Source organism: Pan troglodytes, chromosome 1 (assembly GCF_028858775.2).
Source record: "Pan troglodytes isolate AG18354 chromosome 1, NHGRI_mPanTro3-v2.0_pri, whole genome shotgun sequence".
NCBI classification, from domain to species: Eukaryota; Metazoa; Chordata; class Mammalia; order Primates; family Hominidae; genus Pan; species Pan troglodytes.
Window position 1 is genome coordinate 203,863,154 of NC_072398.2, and position 22,190 is coordinate 203,885,343.

At 55.5% G+C, this 22,190-nt stretch overlaps 1 protein-coding gene across 7 annotated transcripts in view; it reads left to right on the forward strand.

The window, feature by feature from the left end:
* Positions 1 to 20,768, forward strand: part of SLC9A1 (solute carrier family 9 member A1) — a 70,387-nt gene extending 49,619 nt beyond the window's left edge. For 4 of the 7 annotated variants that reach the window (XM_063784001.1, XM_016957102.4, XM_016957108.3 and 1 more), the window contains 11 exons: positions 4,215 to 4,675; positions 8,729 to 8,979; positions 10,640 to 10,857; positions 13,516 to 13,718; positions 16,287 to 16,376; positions 16,845 to 16,915; positions 17,030 to 17,203; positions 17,458 to 17,572; positions 17,757 to 17,858; positions 18,309 to 18,381; positions 18,940 to 20,768. In XM_063784001.1, the coding sequence (XP_063640071.1) occupies positions 4,215 to 4,675; positions 8,729 to 8,979; positions 10,640 to 10,857; positions 13,516 to 13,718; positions 16,287 to 16,376; positions 16,845 to 16,915; positions 17,030 to 17,203; positions 17,458 to 17,572; positions 17,757 to 17,858; positions 18,309 to 18,381; positions 18,940 to 19,277 (2,096 nt within the window). In that variant the 3' untranslated portion in view covers positions 19,278 to 20,768. Of the gene's footprint in view, positions 1 to 4,054; positions 4,676 to 8,728; positions 8,980 to 10,639; positions 10,858 to 13,515; positions 13,719 to 16,286; positions 16,377 to 16,844; positions 16,916 to 17,029; positions 17,204 to 17,457; positions 17,573 to 17,756; positions 17,859 to 18,308; positions 18,382 to 18,939 lie in introns of all 7 variants that reach the window. The other 3 variants (XR_010147541.1, XR_001719086.4, XM_063784006.1) reach the window with 2 other exon arrangements.
* Positions 20,769 to 22,190: the final 1,422 nt, after the last annotated feature.

The following is a 22,190-nucleotide window of genomic DNA, read 5'->3' on the forward strand; positions in this document are numbered from 1 at the left end:
ACTCTGCAGGGATGCAGAGTGAGCGCAGTTGGTGGAGTCAGGGCGTTAGGAGAGGGACAAGCCGCGCAGGTCCAGGGGCTGCTTCCCACTTCCCTGAGCCGTTGCTCCTGAAGGAGCCTCCTCTTGATGACAGAATCCCTTCCTCCCCCAGCCCTAGAAGTGCTTTCCAATAATGTGCCACCTATCCACGGGCAGGGAACCAAAAGTGGATCTCAGACCTTTCTCCTCAGCCTGGCCCGGCCCGGCCCTCCCCTCGGGCCCAGAGAGCCCATCAGGGCCTAGAGCTCCTTCAGCTCACTGAGCGCCAGAGACAAAATAGGAAAGCCGGGGAAACCAGCTCCAGGAACATGGCTCCAGCCCCAGGTACTCTGGAGCTGGCTGAAGGAGAAGGAGGTCGCTGCGCTGTAGTCAGGAGGCCCGGGACCCAGTCCTGGTTGGCCTGGCTGAGTGCATGCAGCCTCCTCTCAGAGCTCATTTTTCTTGTGTTCAATAGGAATGCCAGCTCTCTGTTCACCTGGTCATAGAAGCTCCAAGGGCTGGAATAGCATGGCCCTCCCCATCAGCTGCTCACGGAGGTTCAGAGTCTGAGTCACCTCAATGTTCCCAGTGTCCAATATGGCCTGGCTCAGAGAAAATACCGAGCTTTGACTAAAGAATTAATTAGCGCTCTCTGCTACCGGTTTGAGACACCTAAGCTAGAATAGAGGTCCTCCCTTAGACACTAGGGGAGTGGCATAACCTTGCTGAGCCTCAGCTTTGTCTTCTGCAAAATGGAGGCAATACCTATCCCAAGGGCTGTGGTGAGGACTGAATGAGATGGTGCGTGCCAGGCTCCCAGCACAGTTCTGGCTCATGGGACGCCCTCAGACCTGAGGAGCCGTCTTCATGTTGCTGCTCTTGGCTTGTTTCACATGCCTGCCCCCTCCCCAGGCAGGAGCTGTGGCCAACTCTTCTCTGGGTCTCCCAGGCACTGTCTGGCGATTTATGGGGCCAGGAAAGCTCTGTGGATTGGGTTGATGGCACAGAGTGAGGGTAAGAGGCATTTTTAGAGCCCGACCCCTTAGGTGGAGGTGGAAGCCATCATCTGCCTACCCTGGACTATCTCTTTAGACTCTGCCTTCTCTTAAGGCAGCTCTTGGTGCTAACGCCAGGACAGGGGCAGGGAGGCTGTGGAGGGGGGTCAGCATGCAGCTGGCTGGAGCTGGACTTCCGGCCTTGGGAAGGTGCTTTCTGGCCCCTGCCTGTAGGAGCTCTGCTCCCCTAAATCTTCATCCTGCTTATCTCCACTGCGCTGTGCCTGTCTCCCCTCCAGCACACTGCAGGTCTTTGGGGTCTGATGCCATTGTCTTGTCTCAGCTGCTTCTGCCTGGGTTGCCTGACTGATCTCGGTGGGTGCCAGGAAGAGAGAGAGGAACCTGGGAGATGACTGTGGATTGAAGGTTATGAGAGAGGGAAGCACCAGAAGATTCCTGCCCTAACCTGAGCAGACAGGTGGTGGTCAGGGAATGCTTCCTGAAGGAGGAGGCAGGCAGAGGATATGGTGTCAGCCACATATGGTGGGGGTAGAGGTAGAGGAATGATTTCTAGAGAGAGGAACTAGACTAGGTGAAGATTGGCAGGCAAAAGAGGATGTGGCTCATATGGGGCGATTGCAAGGAATTTGGCAAGGCTGAAACCTAAGAGTTGACAGTGGGGAGAATGGGACATGAGGCAAGAGCAGATGACAGAGGCAGTGCTGAAAATGTGGGCTTTATCCTCTACAGCAAGAGAGACTTGGGTCCAACATGACTAGCCCTTCCCAGTGGACCAGCCAGCTACACACTGGATGTTGACTGGTGGACAGTACAAAGACTGGGGGACTTTTCAGCAAAAGGGGTGATTTTGGAATTATTTTCCCTTTTATTGATGTGGGAAGTAGATGAACAAAAAGTGACTTTTGGTCGTGTCTATTTTGAAATCAGGAGAGTGCACATGGTGCCTTCGAGGTCCTCTTGGCCTAGGATGGAGACATCTTTTTTTCCCAATGTGTTTTGAGTGTCTTCAGGGTGCTTGGCACTGTGCCAGGATTCTGGGCCTGGATAGTGTTCAGTGTGTGAACTTTTTTTTTTCAAGATGGAGTCTTGCTCTGTTGCCCAGGCTGGAGTGCAGTGGAGTGATCTTGGCTGGAGCTCAGTGGCGTGATCTCGGCTCACTGCAACTTCTACCTCCTGTGTTCAAGCAATTCTCCTGTCTCAGCCTCCCAAGTAGCTGGGAATACAAGCACCCACCACCATGCCTGGCCAATTTTTATATTTTTAGTAGAGACAGGGTTTCACCATATTGGTCAGGCTGGTCTTGAATTCCTGACCTCAGGTGATCCACCCACCTCGGCCTCCCAAAGTGCTGGGATTACAGGCGTGAGCCACCATGCCCAGCCAGCAGTGTGAACTTTGACTTGTCACTGTACTAGCACTGCCCAGATTCCTACATGAGAGTAGGAAGGGCTTTGGGCATGGAGAGGGAAGTTCCTCCTCTGTCCCAAGGATCTCAAGAGTAAGTAATGAGAGCAGAGGCCTGGCCAGGCATGCAGGTTATCGGAAATCTTGGGTGATGTCCCAGCCCTGTGTATTTTCAAGTCAGCCGATATTTGTTGAGCACTTCTTGTGTCCTAGCCCTGGGTGTATAATGATAAGCAGTTATGGGATCTGCCTGCACAGAGCTTGCAAGATAGGGAAGGGGAGGAGAGAGAGCTTTGCTTTCTTCTTCTTCTTTTTTTTTTTTTTTTTTTGAGGCTGGGCTCAAGTGATCTTCCTGCCTCGGCCCTCCTAACTAGCTGAGACTACAGGTGCATACCATGCCCAGCTATTTTTTTTAAGTGGAGATGAGGTCTCCTATGTTGTACAAGCTGGTGTCAAATTATTGGCCTCAAGTGTTCCTCCCACCTCAGCCTCCTAAAATGCTGGGATACAGGCATGAGCCACCATGCCAGGCCAGAGAGAGCTTTCCTCTTGAGCAAAGGGTCATACCCTCTTGGCTATGCCAACCCTGGGAGCATAGTACCCAACATACAACTAGATGCTCAGATTTTTTCCACCTACTTTCCCACCCCAAAACAAAACAAACAAGTAAACCACTCACAGGAGCTCAGGGTTCTCTGGCCATACCTGGTATTGAGAGAGGCCCTCTCACGGGGATTTTTGCTACTTCTCAGCTCTGGGTTTGAAGCCTTAAGGTGGGCTACAGCAGAGCGGCCTGCTGCTGGCCAGGACACGGCCTGGGGAGATGGCTGGTGGGTCCCAGGCAGAGGGGTGTGTGAGGAGGCCTTGATGGGAGGGAAGGATAAGAGAGCTTGAATTACAGAACTGTGCAGTTTGATGGGAACTGGGGCATCAGACCTGTGTTCTATTCTGGTTCTGCTCCCCATTTGCTGTGTGACTTTGGGCAAGTCCCTTCCCTTTTCTGAGCCTTAGTTGCCCCATCTTTAAAGTGGGTGGCATTGAGCTAGAAGCGGGATAGCAAATAGATTTTATCTCACCTGCCAAAGCTGGTTGCCACTGACATCCTTGAGCCGTGTCTCGAGCAGCTGCCTGGACTCAGTTGGAAAGCCTACTGTTTTGCAGGTTTGCAGACCCCAGGCCTTATTATCCCCAAGTTCCTTCCCACGCTGGTATTCTTAGATTCTTCTGTGCTTTCTTCTGTCTCCTATGCCACTCCCCACCAGCTGGTTGTCTGCCTTCTGCTTAAACAGCTCCGTGATAGGGAACTACCATCTTCCCTCAGACAGAATTGTTAGATTGTTATTCCTCAGGTTGAGCTCAGATCTGCCTCCCTGAACTTGTGCCTGAAATAATGCCTTGGGTTCAGGCGTAGGTGATGCCCGTAGGTACTTGGCACGTCAGTAATCAATTTATAATTTCTGCCTTCTGGAAGCATATAGAACTGCTGCTCTCTAACATTTTATGACAGCGACAGAGATAGCATGTATATATCTTTTGAAAAAAGTGCTTTAAAAGCACTGTCACTTGGTTTATGATGGCAAACCTGTGAAGCTAGCATTGTCCCTTCCATTTTACAGGCGAGGAAGCGGAGGCTCAGAGAGTTAACAGAGCAGCCCTCTGAGACCCAGCCTGTGCACCTCTCACCAACTGCGCTCCTCATCCCCGGCCCATCCCCAGCCTTCTATTCTCCTGGCTCCTCCGAAAGCCCATGGCCTCCCGTTCTCTCGCCCTCCGCAGGTTTCCATGTGATCCCCACTATCTCAAGCATCGTCCCGGAGAGCTGCCTGCTGATCGTGGTGGGGCTGCTGGTGGGGGGCCTGATCAAGGGTGTAGGCGAGACACCCCCCTTCCTGCAGTCCGACGTCTTCTTCCTCTTCCTGCTGCCGCCCATCATCCTGGACGCGGGCTACTTCCTGCCACTGCGGCAGTTCACAGAAAACCTGGGCACCATCCTGATCTTTGCCGTGGTGGGCACGCTGTGGAACGCCTTCTTCCTGGGCGGCCTCATGTACGCCGTGTGCCTGGTGGGCGGTGAGCAGATCAACAACATCGGCCTCCTGGACAACCTGCTCTTCGGCAGCATCATCTCGGCCGTGGACCCCGTGGCGGTTCTGGCTGTCTTTGAGGAAATTCACATCAATGAGCTGCTGCACATCCTTGTTTTTGGGGAGTCCTTGCTCAATGACGCCGTCACTGTGGTGAGGAGGCCAGGGGCCATGCCCATGTCCAAACGGTACAAACCCAAATCCAGGCCCACCAGTGAATCCCTCATCCGCCCGCTAATAACAGTAATAAAAACAGCTGAGGCACATTCCCGCTTCCTGTGTGCCAGGCACCATGCTGAGCCCTTCGGCATGGATTATCTCATTTAAGTCCTCATGGCTGCCTTAAGAGGTGCTTATTATTCCCATTTTCCAGGGGAGACACAGGCCCAAAGAAGTTAAATAACCTGTTGGAGTATGAACCAGTTTGTGATTGAACCAGGTCTGTCTGACTCCAGGGCCTAAGCTCTTGGTTTTGCTAGGTTATATGCTCCCTCCTTGACTTGACTTGCTTTTTGTTTTTTAAGAGAGAGGGTCTTGCCCTGTCTTCGAGGCTGGTGAACTGGTACGGTCATAACTCACTGCAGCCTCAAATACCTGGGCCTGAGATCCTCCTGCCTCAGCCTTCCGAGTGGCTAGGACTACAGGCATGCACCACCACACCCGGCTAATTTTTTAAAATTTTTGTGGAGATGGGGTTTGACTGTGTTGCCCTGGCTGGTCTTGAACTCTTGGCCTCAAACGATCCTCCTGCCTCGGCCTCCCAAAGTGCTGAGATTACAGACCTAAGCCAACAAGCCTGGCCCTTCTCTTGCCTTTTGATGTGAGCTTGGGCAAATTACTTACACTCTCTGTGCCTCAGTTCCCTCTTCACAGACCATATCATCTGTGAGGGGCCTTTCAGCTCTCATGTTGGCTCTATATCTTAAGTTAGAATTCGGTGTGTGCACAGTTTTTGGGCAGAGATTATGGAAAGGGGCCTTGTCTCCAAAACATCTAGAAGGTGATAAGTAAAATAAGTTGGCCACTTGCTTGCTGTGTGACCTTAAGCAAATGCTATATACGTCTGTGGCCCTCACCTTTTTTTTTTTTTTTTTTTTTTTTTTTGAGATGGAGTCTTGCTCTGTCTCTCAGACAGGAGTGCAGTGACGCAAGCTCAGCTCACTGCAACCTCCGCCTCCCAGGTTCAAGCAATTCTCCTGCCTCAGCCTCCCAAGTAGCTGGGATTACAGGCATGTGTCACCATGCCCAGCTAATTTTTGTGTTTTTAGTAGAGACTGGGTTTCGCCATGTTGGCCAGGCTAATCTCGAACTCCTGACCTCAGGTGATCCGCCCACCTCAGCCTCCCAAAGTGCTGGGATTACAGGCATGAGCCGCTGCGCCCAGCCGGCCTCACCTTTGATAGCTGCAAAGTGGCAGAGGATTAGTGCTTTCCTCCAGGGTCTGCACGTGGTGGCACCATATACACCTGCACATGCCCTTCCTCCCAGCTGGTTTCCTTGGGAAACAGATGTGTGCATGTGCATGCTCACGTTGTGTTGTGAGAACATTCCCACCCCCTCCTGAGCTGTCCCACTCAGAGCAGCTGCACACACAGGAAAGCTCAAGGGCACATGTGCATTCCCAGGCCATGACTCCCTCCTCTGCAGCCCCAGCCTTCAGGAAGCAGCACCTCAGAGTAGAGACAGACTGTGGTGTTCAGCTGCTGGCAGCCTCAGCTTCCTGTTCCTCCCACGCCTCCTCATGGGGCTGGGTAGAATAGCCTGACCTGAGCAGGCAGGCCTCCATCCTGGCTTCCTCTAGCACTAGCTCTTGCCCAGGGTTACCACATGAGCCTCAGTTTCCCCATCTGTGACACAGGGATTGCAGTACTCAGCCTGTCATCCTCCCAGGCTTCTTACAGGATTACTTACATTAGTGAGTCATACTCACTAATGTCTGTGAAGCCAGTGAGTGCCAAAGATAAAGCCCTCTCCAGTGGGATCTGGGTGTTGGGGTTCAGGTGAGCACTGCTGTGGAGCTTGGGGCATGGTTGCATCAAGCAGGTAACAGACCCAGCCATTTGTGGACCCATGGTCATGTCTCCCAAAGGCAGTGGCAGCGGTGGTAGTGATTGCTGGTGTTCATTGGGTGCTTCCTGTCTGAATGTGTATTGCCTCATTTTTATTTATTTATTTAGGGACAGAGTCTCCTGTCACACAGACAGTGTCGCTCAGGAGTGCAGTAGCACAATCATAGCTCACTGCACCCTCAAACTCCTCAAATGATCGTCCCCTCTTAGCCTCCCAAGTAGCTGGGACTGCAGGTGCTGGCCATCACACCCAGCTAATTTATTTATTTATTTATTTATTTTGTAGATATGGGGTCTCATTATGTTGCCTGGGCTGGTCTCAAGCTCCCGGGCACAAGCGATGCTCCCTCCTTGGCCTCCCAAAGTGCTGAGATTACAGGCGTGAGCCACTGTATCTGGCCTATATTGCCTCATTTAATCTATACAGTAACTCCATGAGGTTGACACAGTTATATTCCAGTTTTTTTGCGATGAGGAAACTGAGGAACGGAGAGGTTACATAAGCCTGATACATGATATAGCTGAGGTTCAAATCCGTAGTCTGAGTCCAAAGCCCAAGTGCTTACCACTGTGTTACTCTGTTTCTCTATAGTTCCAGGGGTAATAGCATCAGGCCAGAAAGGAGGACTTTCCCCTCTGTGCCCACTCCATGGGCCCATGTGGTAGACCGTGAGGACCCATGAATCCCCTCAGGCCAGGAATGAGTTTAGCCCATGGCTGAGTACGCACCTGCTAAGAGGCTGTCTGCCGCTGGAGCCCTGTCCTATCCCCCAGACAGCTGGGGCCAGGCCTCACCAGGCCTGGCCAGTGCTCTGCATCTCCCCTTGCTGCCTGGCCCAAGTCAGGTCTTTCTGGAGCTCTTGGCATGGGTGTGAGTGCCCCATTTCCCAGAGAGTAAAGCCAGAGGCTGACCCTGAGCTGCCTGGTCTCAGGTCTGTGCCCTAGACAGGTCACTCCTCACGGTCCATTCCTCCTGCTCCAGGTCCTGGGGGCTTTGGAGGGTTCCCTGTCATGGATCCTCACGTCCTTCCCTCCCTTCCCCCAGGCCTGGAAACTCCCTGCTCCTTCCTGGCAGAGCTGTCTAGGACAGACTTGAGTAGGCCAGGCAGCTCAGGGACCTAGCAGTAGGAGGGGCAGATCCTCAAAGCTGAGCCTGCTGGGGAGGCCTCAGCCATGGCTGTCAGGGAACAAGTTCTGGGCCCAGTTCTTCTGCTCCTGGGCTGGGGGCCCCCTGGCATGTTGTTTTACCACTGTGAGCCTCGGTTTAGCAAAGGAGCATCCTTGACCCACCTGCCTCGCATGGTTGTTGAGTGTCGACTCAGATAAAGACTATCAAAGGGCTTTACAGTGTATGAAGTGCCACTTAAACATCTGATGGTAGTGTTGCAATGACCATCTATTTCCCAGTCCAGGAGACAGGGACGCCTTAGCCTCTAATTCCATAGCATCTGAACTTGGCTGTTCATTGCAACCCCTGGGGTGCTTGTTACATAGAGATTTCTTGGCCCTATCCCAGAGAGTCCAAGTCCAGTATGGCCTGAACATGTGTATTTTCAGAAAGCTCCAGAGGTTAAGAAATGACATTCTAATTCATTGTGTGAACGTCCCTTTTTTGTGCTGAAGGAGGGACTGAAACCCAGTGATGGGCATGACGTGCCCAAGGTCAGGCAGTGAGAGGCAGACTTGATAGCACCAGATGTGGCTAACACTGCATCAGGTAAGGCTCCGAGCACTTGATTCGCTGATTTAGTCCTCACAGCAGTCCTAAGATTTGGCATTATTATCCTCATTTTATAGACAGGAAAACTGAAACACAGGGAGATGAATTTGCTTCCTGTACACAACTCAGGAGTGGCAGAGCCAGGATTCCAGTCCAGGCAGTTTGGCTTCAGGGTCTTCACAGAGCTTCCCAGGGCCCACCCTTCACCAGTGTGGCACGTGGCTGGCCCAGAGCAAGCCCCTCAGCCCCAGGCTGAGGTTTTGAGCACCTGCTTGGCACTAGGGTTTCTCTGCTACCGTGTGGCCTCTTCTTGTGTCCATGGTTAACGGAGGGGACAGGATCGCCCTGGGTGGACCCCAGGGAGCCGTGGGGCCAGGGCCCTCTCCTCCCACCCACCAGCCTGCACACCCTCCCCAGGTCCTGTATCACCTCTTTGAGGAGTTTGCCAACTACGAACACGTGGGCATCGTGGACATCTTCCTCGGCTTCCTGAGCTTCTTCGTGGTGGCCCTGGGCGGGGTGTTTGTGGGCGTGGTCTACGGGGTCTTCGCAGCCTTCACCTCCCGATTTACCTCCCACATCCGGGTCATCGAGCCGCTCTTCGTCTTCCTCTACAGCTACATGGCCTACTTGTCAGCCGAGCTCTTCCACCTGTCAGGCATCATGGCGTGAGTCTGCGTGCAGCAGGCAGTGGGCTTGGCGGGGTGGGGGCGGGGGCTGCCAGCTTGGATTCCCCAGGCTCGTAGGTTCACGGAGCTCCCAGGGCCCAGCCTTGAGCTCCAGGGTTGAGACATGAACTCCAGGCTCCAGACCTGCTTGGTAGCCATTTAAATAGCCAAGGGCATCAGTGGCTTCCTAGAAGAGGAGCACTTCTGCAGCGCCCCCTGGGGTCCAGGAATCTGGAGAGGGCATTTCAGGCTATGAGCAGATGAAGCAAGAGTGACCTGCATGAGGGCAAGCCCAGGGTATAGGAGAGCAGAGCCTTGGAAGCCACTAAGCTTCAGGTTGAGGAAAGCCACAGCCCTGCTACTTCATTGTCTCAAAGGGAGTCCCCTCAGCAGCCCCAGTAGGAGGCTCACCAGGCCTGAGTCCTGGCGGTCCTGAGGTCTCCACCAGGTCTGGAAATGGGGAGAATGGGATGTGGGGAGGCAGTGAGGGGTGAAGGTGTTCCAGTGCCGAGCAAGGCAGAACTGGGGTTCAGAGCCCCTGGCTCCCAGGAGCAGAGCCCGGGTGTGAGCACTGGGCTGGGAGGACTCCGAGCTCCAAGCAGCTGCTTGGAACAAAGCTCCCTGTGGAGACCCCTGTGTAATGGCAGATGCCACCCTTGAGGGGAATGAACCCAGGAGACCATGGGTCTGTGTCATTGACTCCTATTGGGTCAAGAGCCAGTGTGGCCTTGGGGCAAAGGTGCAGGCTTTGGAGTTGGACACTGTGGTTTGTGTGTCTTGGCTTTGCTGCCTGCAGGCAGCGTGACAGGGGAGAGGTGACTATTTCTCTTAGAGTCAGATCTCTCATTTTTTTATTTGAGATGGGGTCCCACTCTTGTCACCCAGGCTGGAATGCAGTGGCACGATCTCAGCTCACTGCAGCCTCTGAGTTCGAGATTCTCCCACTTCAGCCTCTCAATTAGGTGGGATTACAGGTGCCCAACACCGCACCTGGCTAATTTTTGTATTTTTAGAAGAGACTGCATTTCACTACATTGGCCAAGCTGGTCTCGAATACCTGGCCTCAAGTGATCCGCCTTTGTCGGCCTCCCAAAGTGCTGGGATTACAGGCGTGAGCCACCGTGCCCAGCCAAGATCACTCATTTTAAAAATGGAGGAATAGGGCCGGGCACGGTGGCTCACGCCTGTAATCCCAGCACTTTGGGAGGCCGAGGCGGGTGGATTACAAGGTCAGGAGTTCAAGACCAGCCTGGCCAAGATGGTGAAACCCCGTCTCTACTAAAAATACAAAAAAATTAGCCAGGCGTGGTGGCGGGCACCTGTATTCCCAGCCACTCGGGAGGCTGAGGCAGAGAATTGCTTGAACCCGGGAGGCGGAGGTTGCAGTGAGCCAAGATCGCGCCACTGCTCTCCAGCCTGGGTGACAGAGTGAGACTCGTCTCAAAAAAAAAAAAAAAAAAAAAAGGAGGAATACACCGTGTCTATAGGGTTGATGTGAGGATGAGTGGCAAGAGGGTGTAAAGCACACAGCGGGCCCCTGGCCCATAGAGGAGCTTGGGACATGGGCACCTTGGTCGTGGCCCCATTGCCCCTGGCAGTGGAGGGGCTCGAGCAGGTGCAGCTCGACACGGAGCCCTGACCCCGCCCTTTCCTGCTCCAGGCTCATAGCCTCAGGAGTGGTGATGCGCCCCTATGTGGAGGCCAACATCTCCCACAAGTCCCACACCACCATCAAATACTTCCTGAAGATGTGGAGCAGCGTCAGCGAGACCCTCATCTTCATCTTCCTCGGCGTCTCCACGGTGGCCGGCTCCCACCACTGGAACTGGACCTTCGTCATCAGCACCCTGCTCTTCTGCCTCATCGCCCGCGTGCTGGGTGAGGGCCAGGGCTGGGGCGGGGTGGGGGTTGTGGTGTGGGGTGTGTGTGTGGGGTGGTGGGCTGTGGTGCTGTGTGTGTGGTGTGTGCAGTGCACTATGTGGAAGGGCCAGGCTATGTGGTGTGTGCATGTGGTGCCGTGTATAAGTATTGTGTGGAGGGGCTGGGCTGTGGTGTGTGTGTGCATGCGTATTGCGTGTGTGGTGTGTGTAGTGCATTGTAGGGGGGCTGGATGTGTGTATGGTGTGTGTGTAGTGTGTGGAGGGGTTGGGGGTGTGTGCATGTAGTATGTTGTGTGGGGGGCTTTGTATATATGTGTGTGTTGTGTGGAGGGGTTGGGCTGTGGTGCAGTGTGTGTATAGTTGTGTGGAGGGGCTGGGTATATATGTGGAAGGGCTGGGTGTGTGTGTAGGGGTTGGGTGTGTGTGGAGGCGCTGGGTGTGTGTGTAGTGTATTGTGTGAAGGGGCTTTGTGTGTGTGTATGTGTGTAGGGGCTGAATGTGTGTGTGTAGGGGCTGAATGTGTGTGTGTAGGGGCTGGGTGTGTGTGTGAAGGGGCTGGGTGTGTGTGTGTGGAGGGGCTGGGAGTGGGTGGAGGGGCTGGGTGTGTGTGTGTGTGTGGAGATGGGTTTGTGTGTGGAGGGGCTGTGTGTGTATGTGTGGAGATGGGTGTGTGTGTGTGTGTGGAGGGTCTGGGTGTGTGTGGAAGGGCTGGGTGTGTGTATGTGGAGGGCCTGTGTGTGGGGTGGAGGAGGTGCTTTGTGTGTGTGGAGGGGCTGGATGGTGTCTGGAGGGGCTGGGTGTGTGTGTGTGTGGAGGAGCTGGGTGTGTGTGTAGGGGCTGGGTATGTGTGTGGATGGAGCTGGGTGTGTGTGCGTGTGGATGGGGCTGGATGTGTGTGTGTGTGGGGGGGCTGGGTGTGTGTGTAGAGGCTGGGTGTGTGTGTAGGGGCTGGGTGTGTGGAGGGGCTGGGTGTGTGTGTGGAGGGGCTGGATGTGGGTATGTGTAGGGGCTGGGTGTGTGTGTGTGTGTGGGTGTGGAGGGGCTGGGTGTGTGTGTGGAGGGGCTGTGTGTGGGTGTGTGTGTGGGGGTGTGTGTGGAGGGTGGAGGGGCTGGGTGTGTGTGTGGGTGTGTGTGTGTAGGGGCTGGGTGTGTGTGTGTGGAGGGGCTGGGTGTGTGGGTGTGTGTGTGGGGCTGGGGGTGTGTGGGTGTGTGTAGGGGCTGGGTGTGTGTGTGTGTGGAGGGGCTGGGTGTGTGGGTGTGTGGAGGGGCTGGGTGTGTGTGTGTGGAGGGGCTGGGTGTGGGTGTGTGGAGGGGCTGGGTGTGCGTGGGTGTGTGTGGGTGTGTGTGGAGGGGCTGGGTGTGTGTGTGGGCGTGTGTGAGTGTGTGGGGGTGTGTGTGTAGGGGCTGGGTGTGTGTGTGTAGGGGCTGGGTGTGTGGGTGTGTGTGTGTAGGGGCTGGGTGTGTGGGGGTGTGTGTGTGGAGGGGCTGGGTGTGTGGGTGTGTGTGTGGAGGGGCTGGGTGTGTGGGTGTGTGTGGGTGGGTGTGTGGGGGTGTGTGTAGAGGGGCTGGGTGTGTGTGTGTGTGTGGAGGGGCTGTGAGGGTGTGGGTGTGTGTGTGTAGAGGGCCTGGGTGTGTGTGTGTGTGTGTGTGGAGGGGCTGGGGGTATATGTGTGATGCAGTTTGTGGTGGAGGTTTCCTGGTTGGCTCCTGCCTGCTCCCAGCACAGCTAGACAGGAGGGACTTCCCGTTTCCATGATGGGCCCTTCAGCAGGGAGAAGCCTGTGTCACAGCAAGGCTGTGGTCTCTGGAGACAGAGTCAGGCTGTGTCAAAGTGAGGGGGCCCTGAGACTCTGAGCCTGTGGCTGTCCTGATGAGGGGCCTGAGGCCCACAGAACCCAGGTCTGTGACTCTGAGCTGAGTGCTCTCTGCACTGTCTCAAGACAGGTGACGTGAGCATGTGCCGAATCGCATGCAGAGCCACGTGCAGTCCTCCAAACCTATGCAGCAGGCCGGGGCACACGTGGGGACCAGGCCCCAGGTGCATGGGTTCCACTCACATGTGCCCCACATGCCTCACCCCAGTGCCTCAGTCGCCTCCTCCCTGGATCTCTCACTTCCTCTCTGAGGGTTAGGTCCATGTCCCCAAGCCTGGCAGGACCTCACATTTATTTGGTGCACTTTTGAAATCCCCTTTATTCCTGAGCCTCATCCTCCAGGGATTCTGGTTCTGTGGGTGGAGGTTGGGCCCAGCCCTCTGCATTTTTTATGCTTTATTATGGAGATTTTCAAGTACTTAGAAAAGTAGAGAGAATAGGATCATGACCCCCCACACACCCATCACATTTAACAAGTATTGACCTGTGACCCATCTTGTTTGATCTTTTCTCCCTCTTCCTGCCCCCAGCCCTCCAGCCACTGGAGGCCTCCATGATGTCTCTAAAGCACATCCAGGTTGGGGAAGTCCTTTAAGGATCCACCCAGCTCTTGGATTGAGGGGTTCAGAGCACTCTGGGCTGAGGGACCCAGGAATTGAGTGAGTGGGGTGGGCTTCGTAATGGAGACTTCCTGGATGCACAGAGAAATCACTGATGCAGAAGCCAGGAGGGACTGGGGACAGCCCGACCTGACCCTCATCACCCCCTGCCTTCCCCTGCAGGGGTGCTGGGCCTGACCTGGTTCATCAACAAGTTCCGTATCGTGAAGCTGACCCCCAAGGACCAGTTCATCATCGCCTATGGGGGCCTGCGAGGGGCCATCGCCTTCTCTCTGGGCTACCTCCTGGACAAGAAACACTTCCCCATGTGTGACCTGTTCCTCACTGCCATCATCACCGTCATCTTCTTCACCGTCTTTGTGCAGGTGCTGGGCCAGGGCAGGGCAGGCCCTTGCCTTGGGGACCCTCACGGGCTGTTCCCGTGGAAAGAGAGGAAAGCGTGTGATTTGAAATGCGATTCTAGTCCCAGCTCCACCACTAACTTGCTGTGTGACCTTGGGGGAGCCACTCCCCCTTTCTGGGCCTCAGTTTCTTCAATCGTAAAGTGAGAATTGTGATGAGTCATTGCAGAGTGACTGATCAGAATGTAAAGGAACCAGAATGCTGCCCAACTTAATTTGGAACTCATAGAGCATTAAGAGAAGTGGGTACTGGCCGGGCACGGTGACTCAACGCCTGTAATCCCAGCACTTTGGGAGGCTGAGGGGGTGGATCACCTGAGGTCAGGAGTTTGAGACCAGCCTGACTAACATGGTGAAACCCCGTCTCTACTAAAAATACAAAATTAGTGGGCATGGTGATGCATACCTGTAATTCCAGCTACTTGGGAAGCTGAGGCAGGAGAATCACTTGAACCCAGGAGGTGGAGGTTGCAGTGAGCTGAGATCACGCCATTGCACTCCAGCCTGGGTAACAAGAGTGAAATTCCATCTCAAAAAAAAAAAAAAAAAGAGAGAAGTGGGTACAGTCAACAGGCCCAAGATCTCTCTTTGCTACTAACTCATTGTAGGGCTTTAGGCAAGAGATTTCATATCTTAGGGTCTCAGTTTCTGCATCTGTAAAATGGGAATAATATCACAGCATGGGGAACTGGAAAGGGCTATGAGCCAGGCAGCGGGAAGCCTGGAGTCAGCCCTAGCTCTGTGTTGGTGTCCCTCTGACCCTAAGAAAGACCCCCACTCTTCTCTGGGTCTCAGTTCCCATCTGTAAAGTGAGGGAACCAGGCGAGATGATTCCCAAGAATCCTTCCAGCCTGCTGCTCAGTGATTTCTGTACATTTAAACGGCTCAGGCTTAGCTGACAGCCACTCTCCTGCCTAAGGTCCCCAAGGAAGCCCAGCCTGTGATGGTGCAAATTGCTCTGCCTTACCTGACTTTGCCTGACCTTGGGCAAATAAGAAACACTCTGTCTGAGCCTCCATTTCTTTACCATCCCTTCTGTCTTTTCTGGGCACTGATACTCAAAAAGCCCTAGATGGGATACATCTTTGCATTCTCTTGAGAAAAAAAAATAGGGGAAACCTGGGGCTGGGCTTATTTTCTGTCCTTTAAAGGGAGAGGGGACCCTGGTGCAGTGGCTCACGCCTATGATCCCAGGACTTTGGGAGGCCGAGGCAGGAGGATCCCTTGAGCCCAGGAGTTCAAGAGCAGCCTAGGCAACATGGCAAAACCTTGTCTCTACAAAAAATAAAAAAAAAAATTAGTGGGTATGGTGGTACACACCTGTAGTCCCAGGTACTTGGGAAGCTGAGGTGGGAGGATAGCTTGAGCCCAGGAGATTGAGGCAGCTGTGAGCTGTGATTGAGCCTGTGTGACTCCTCCAGCCTGTGTGACAGAGTGAGACTCTCTCTCGAGTTAAGAAAAAGGAGAGAGGCTGGGCGCGGTGGCTCATGCCTGTAATCCCAGCACTTTGGGAGGCCGAGGCAGGCGGATCGCCTGAGGTCAGGAGTTCGAGACCAGCCTGGCCAACATGGTGAAACCCTGTTTCTACTAAAAATACAAAAATTAGCTGGGCGTGGTGGCAGCCGCTTGTAATCCCAGCTACCTGGGAGGCTGAGGCAGGAGAATCACTTGAACCCGGGAGGTGGAGGTTGCAGTGAGCTGAAATCGCACCACTGCACTCCAGCCTAGGTGACAGAGCAAGACTCCATCTCAAAAAAAAAAAAAAAAAAAGAAGAGGAGGAGGCTGCCACTTTTGTCCTCTTGCCCTGCTTCCATCTTCAAAATTTTTTTTTACCTTGATTTTGCAGTTGTATGTGCTAATGATTTTCCAAGCCCATTTTCATTGAAGGCAACATTGGGGAGGGGGCCTCCCTCCAGAGCCAGCCTGCCTGGGTTTAAATCATGGCTTTACTGCTTCTCTGGGATCTTAGAAAGCTGCTTAACCTCTCTGAGCCTCAGTTTCTGCGTCTGTTAAATAGAGGCAATGGAAGGACCTCCCTCTTAGTGTTGCGGATATTGGAGAGCTGATGCTAGAACACTTCCAAGCACATGTGTTGGTCACATGGCAGGTGTGCAGTTCCATCTGCTGCTGCTGTTATTACTCGGTCCTCCTCACAGTCCTGGTGGGGAGGCAGTGCAGAGGTAGTTTTCCCTGTGTGTGGGGCCTGACTTCCATGGGGTTGCAGAGCAAGTCTGTGGTGCAGTCCACATCTGAACCCAGGCTGTCTGCTGCCTGGCCCAGGCCAGATGACCAGTGTGGGGGTCATTTGGCAGTCAAACCTCTGACCGTGTCTCCAGGAAGAAGCAGGCCTTAAGGACCTGTCTTTAGATAAGTGCTGGGAGGTGGGAGAATTCTCACACCCTTGGGTCCTGGGAGAGAGCAGAGCAGAGAGGGCATCCTAGCCTTGGGGGCCTGGGGTGAGGGAGGGAGGCTCTGCGGCCTCCCTGCCTGGGTAGCAGAACTGGAGTGCCTGACACCTGCCTGCCCCCCAGGGCATGACCATTCGGCCCCTGGTAGACCTGTTGGCTGTGAAGAAAAAGCAAGAGACGAAGCGCTCCATCAACGAAGAGATCCACACACAGGTACTGGAGTGCGGGCTGGGCCCTTGGTTGCAGAAGGAGGAACAGGGAGATAGGGAGCAGCTGGGCCTCAAGTCCCTACCCCCCATCAGCCCCTTCTCCCTGTGCCGGTGCCCAGGGGCTCCCTCTGCCCCAGGAGGCCGCCAGGGTCTAGCCATAGGAAGGTGTGGTGTGAGCAGCTGGGAGCCTGAGGAGGGGGCATCATGCCATCTCTGCCTCCATTTGAAACCTATCCCAGGCATGGGATTAGAGAAGGGGGCTCAGCCGGACACAGGCAAGGCTTCGAGATACCCAGAGTCAGGGCCGCTGGGTTCGATGAGTGGAGTGTGGGCGCCACCTCCTGGCTGCTCATGGAACCACAGGGCTGGACCCAGCAGGGCTGCAGCTACGGGAGGGAGTGGGGCTAGTCAGAGGTCTTGGTAGGGAAGGCGCCCCACAGCGAGGCTTGACTTGGCCCTGGGCCCCTTTCAGTTCCTGGACCACCTTCTGACAGGCATCGAGGACATCTGTGGCCACTACGGTCACCACCACTGGAAGGACAAGTAGGTGGCAGGCCTGGTGGGCAGGCAGGGAGGGGCAGGCAAGGGTCTCCTGGGCCTGGGCATCTCCCCACTCCTGGAAGCTGGCGCCATCAGTCTCCCTCCTCCTCCCACCAGGCTCAACCGGTTTAATAAGAAATATGTGAAGAAGTGTCTGATAGCTGGCGAGCGCTCCAAGGAGCCCCAGCTCATTGCCTTCTACCACAAGATGGAGATGAAGCAGGCCATCGAGCTGGTGGAGAGCGGGGGCATGGGCAAGATCCCCTCTGCTGTCTCCACCGTCTCCATGCAGTGAGTGCCGGGGCAACCAGGCAGCTTCTGCTCCCACACACCAGCCCCTCAAGCCCGGTTGGAGGTGGCCACCTGGGGGGCGGGGTCCTCTGTTGTCCTGTTAGAGCAGACAAGAGAGCTGTGGGCTCGCACCAAGGACCTGAGGCTTTGGTGCCCACCTGGGTCATCCCTAGGGTGACTTCCTTCTGGCCAAACCTGGGAGGCACCAGGATCCCAAGAATCTTGGGGACCTAACCGATGCCCTATTGCCCCAGGAACATCCACCCCAAGTCCCTGCCTTCCGAGCGCATCCTGCCAGCACTGTCCAAGGACAAGGAGGAGGAGATCCGCAAAATCCTGAGGAACAACTTGCAGAAGACCAGGCAGCGGGTGAGGGCCTGCTCCCCAGCCCGACCCCCAGGGTACAGGAGCCCTTCAGCCCCTCTCCACGGCAGCCCTGCCCGTGCCCCTCGGCACCCACCCCGGGACTGGCCCGGCCTCCAGCACTGCCCCCACCCCTCCATGAGCAGAGCCTTCCGGGGCCCGCACTGCCCTGATGCTGTCCCTCCCGCAGCTGCGGTCCTACAACAGACACACGCTGGTGGCAGACCCCTACGAGGAAGCCTGGAACCAGATGCTGCTCCGGAGGCAGAAGGCCCGGCAGCTGGAGCAGAAGGTAGCCTCTGCCTTTCTCTGGGAATCTGTATCCCACCCCACTCACCCAAGCTCCGCCACAGCCTCTAAGGAAATGTACCCATTCTAGGAACAGGGTTTGGCTTTCGAGGGGCTTGTTAGCAGTGTAAGGGCATGGAGAGCCATGAGTTCTAAGCAAGGGATTGGCGTGGGGTTGTGGGGCGTGGCCTGGGTTAGGGCAGTGGCAGGGGACAGAGGAATGGGTGGATTTAAGGCTGGGCAGTGTAGGTGTGTTCAGGGAGGCTGTGACAGGAGCCTGGGATGAGCCCTTAGGAGCTCCTGAGGGGCCAGTACGGGTGCCCACACAGGCACAAGGGAGGGGGAGCGAGCGCCCTGCATATACGGAAGGTGGGGTGTGCACTGGCCGGGTTCTGTCCTGAGGGGCTCCCTCTGCCCAGCTGCCTGTGCTCACCCTGTCTGTCCTCTCTGTCAGATCAACAACTACCTGACGGTGCCAGCCCACAAGCTGGACTCACCCACCATGTCTCGGGCCCGCATCGGCTCAGGTAAGGGCCTGGGGAGGGGCCTCAGGACTGGGCACTCTGAGCCGCCACCTCCTGAGGATGGGGCTCCACAGGAACAGTCCTCAGCCACTGGGAGGACAGGCCTGGCCCTCGCTGACCTCAGGATCCCCTCCCAAGCCATGAGCTGCTTCTACGTCAGGGGCCATCCCTAGGGAGAGAGACGTTCTGGGTGAGGACTGTGTGGGGAGCTGGGAGAGCCACGGTGCCTGGCAGGAAGGCAGGGTATCTGCCCCATCGAGACCCCCAACACGTGTGGGGAACGTGAGGGCAGGGCCCCAGGGCAAACTGACTCAGGGAGGAGCCCCAGGCCTTGGCCTGTGGAGGGACACCTCTGGGAGCCCCTGTCAAAGGAGAGGGCCACAGTCTGAGGAAGAGAAGCTGTGGGGTGGAAGGTCGCAGAGGCCTGCTTCTGAGGCCTGTTGGGACCGGGACGGCTGTGCTCATGAGAAGGCCTGAAGGAGGCACTGACGCAGCCGAGTGGCACGTGCTGGGCCGGGCTCCAGAGCGGAACCCAGCTTGTGCCTTGCTCTTGGTCCCCAGACCCACTGGCCTATGAGCCGAAGGAGGACCTGCCTGTCATCACCATCGACCCGGCTTCCCCGCAGTCACCCGAGTCTGTGGACCTGGTGAATGAGGAGCTGAAGGGCAAAGTCTTAGGGTTGAGCCGGGATCCTGCAAAGGTGGCTGAGGAGGACGAGGACGACGATGGGGGCATCATGATGCGGAGCAAGGAGACTTCGTCCCCAGGAACCGACGATGTCTTCACCCCCGCGCCCAGTGACAGCCCCAGCTCCCAGAGGATACAGCGCTGCCTCAGTGACCCAGGCCCACACCCTGAGCCTGGGGAGGGAGAACCGTTCTTCCCCAAGGGGCAGTAACGCCAGGGCCAGCAGGCAGCGCCTGTCCCCTCACAGACTCTCCCACCAGAGCAGGGGCTGCTGGGGGCTCCCCTTGCCCTTCCTGACCCGGATTGGCCCTGCCCCTCCCCCTACCGCATGGCAGCTGGGCCCACAGCCCCCACCCCAGCACAGCTCCTCCCCCGCCGCCTCCCAGGAAGCATCCTCCCCACCAGAGCTGCCTCCCCAATCCATTTGGCAGAACTGCTGGGGCTGGTGAGGCCGGCCCTGCCCCTCCCTAGATCCAGGCTTCTCCCGGACCTGGACTAGGGCCTCCGAGGCTCCTCCCTCTGCCTCATCCTCCTCCTCATTCAGACCAATCTTAGTTTCTAACCAAAGAGTCTCTGGCTCAGCTGTGGTCCCACCCAGGAAGGGAGGGAGCTGAGGCCTCCCTCGAGTAGGCCCTGCTTTATCAGGGGACAAACCAGGGGTACTAGGCACATGGCTCGGGGAGGGACTGCTGACCCACCAAGGTCTCACACTCCTGCCAGCTCTGTCACCCTGGCCACCACCCAACCTGTCCTTACTCAGAGCTGCGGGCTGAGGGCATCTCTGAGCGTCTCTGCCTGGAGCAGGGGTGGTTTCTACGGTGACAGTGACGTGACTCAGAGCTTTTCGAACTGTGCTCCCATGGGGACCACTGGGCCCCTCAGGGGATGCTGCTAGGGGAAGGACTGGCCGTGGCTCCAGAATGTGCTGCCTTTTTAAGTTTTGTTTGTTCACACTCCTATATATGATTGTTTGCACAGAGGGCACTCCTGTTTTTAAAACATTTTGAAAACCCCTGGCTGAACAGTGCTCTGCCTCTAACTCCCTCCTCACACTCCAGAATTACCCTTCCTCATCTGTGCCTGTCTGTCCAACCCCTCCCCCACGTCTCTCTGCCTGCTGGGCTCTTAACTGTTGCTCGAAGACTGTGACATCAGAAGTAACTCCCACTCCTAATCAAGAGTCTCTCCAGCCTCACAGATGCTGGCCTCTTGGCACCTGCCTAGCTCTTGGGCCTGACCTCCAGTCCTGCTGGCCTGCTCTTACTTCCCCCACCCTGGGTTTGGCCCCTGGAACCTTTCCCTTGTGTGTACCACACCCTGCCTGCTGTGGAGCCCATTGTGGAGGCGGTGGGGGGGAGAAGGCCTCCCCTGAGGATCCCCTGTCCCCTGGGGCTGGTGGGTTGGGCAGAATCCTGGGCCCCCAGAGACCTTTGCCCACACACACTCCTTCCCCTTGTCCCTGGGGCACTCCCTCAGGATTGTGCAATAGTCAGAGTGTCCCTTTTTGCAGGGGACTGGGCCATGGGTCCTCGGCCCATCTGTCCATCCTCCTCTCCATGCAAGTGCTGTTTGGGCAGGAGTCACCATGCAAGGGTGAAATCGACAACCACGTACCAAGCCACCGCAGCTGCTGCCACTCTGCCGCCTGTACAGAAGAAACTGAATCTTTTTCATATTCTAATAAATCAATGTGAGTTTTTAATAGAGTCAAGGGCTGCTTCCTGGGGACGAGGGTCTTTAGGAGGGAGGGTGGCCTGAGGGCATGAAGTACTTAGTTCAAAGGCTGGCACAGAAACACTTCATGGCTGTCAGCTGCTGGGGTGGTTGTTCCCACATGCCAGGCACTGAGATACCACAACGAGCTAAGCAGGACGTGCCCTGCCCCGTGGGGGAGAGCGGCACTAACCAGTGCCCAGTGTTTGTGCAAGAGGTGAATAAGAGGCAGAGGGGAGGGAGGGGACGGCGAGGAGGACCCTCCTGAGTCCCGAGTGAGTGAGATCCCAGGAGGGGACTGAAGAAGGAGCCAAGGCTTCCGGGTGGAAAAGGACCCAGAAAGTTCCCAAACATTGTAACTGGGAGCTGTGCCCACGAACACTGGGACCTGAGAAAAGGCCGGGTGGCTGGGTCAGAGTGACAGGGGAGGCAAGGATGGGGCCGCGTGCTCCATGGTTAAGATTTTGCTCTTAACCGTGGGAAGACCAAAAGGGCAGTGGGAAGTCACTGAAGCCCTCAAGTTCTCACCTGTAAAGTGGGGACAGTGACCCCTGCATGAGATAAGCTCAGGTGTGTACAAACTGAGCCTCCCTAATCAGAAAACCCAACACAACACCATGAATGGAGAATGCACACCTGACCTCATGAGACAGTCAAAACTTTGCTGCATGTGCAATATTTAAAATATATAAAATTGGGCCGGGCACGGTGGCTCATGCCTGTAATCCCAGCACTTTGGGAGGCCAAGCTGGGCGGATCACCTGAGGTCAGGAGTTCAAGACCAGCCTGACCAACATGGCAAAACCCCATCTCTTCTAAAAATACAAAAATTAGCTGGGCATGGTGATGTATGCATGTAATCCCAGCTACTCGGGAGGTTGAGGCAGGAGAATCACTTGAACCCAGGAGGTGAAGGTTGCAGTGAGCTGAGATCGAACCACTGCACTCCAGCCTGGGCGACAGAGCAAGACTGTCTCAAAAAAAAATAAAATATGTAACATTAATTTCAGGCTATGGGTAGAAACTGTATATGAAACATAAATGAATTTCGTGTTTAGACTTGGATTCTATCCCCAAGATATCTCATTATGTATGTGTAAATATTCCAAAATCTGAAACACTTCTGCTTTCAAGCATTTGGGGTAAGGATTGCTCAATCCCTAATGGGCTCGGTTCAGCAGAGGTTGGAGCCCTGAGGTGCATTTCCTGGATCCAACCACCAGAGGGCAGTGGGGCCTTGGCGCGCACCCCTGGCACCCTTCGAACCTGGGCTGTCCAGGAAAGCATCTCCTTTGCCCAGTCTGGGACCTGAGTATGGAGCTGGTTTAACTCACAAAATCTGAAGCGGTTAGTGCCAAGAGGATTACAGAGTTATTATTAAAGGATTAGTCCTGTATCCATCGGTTCCCTA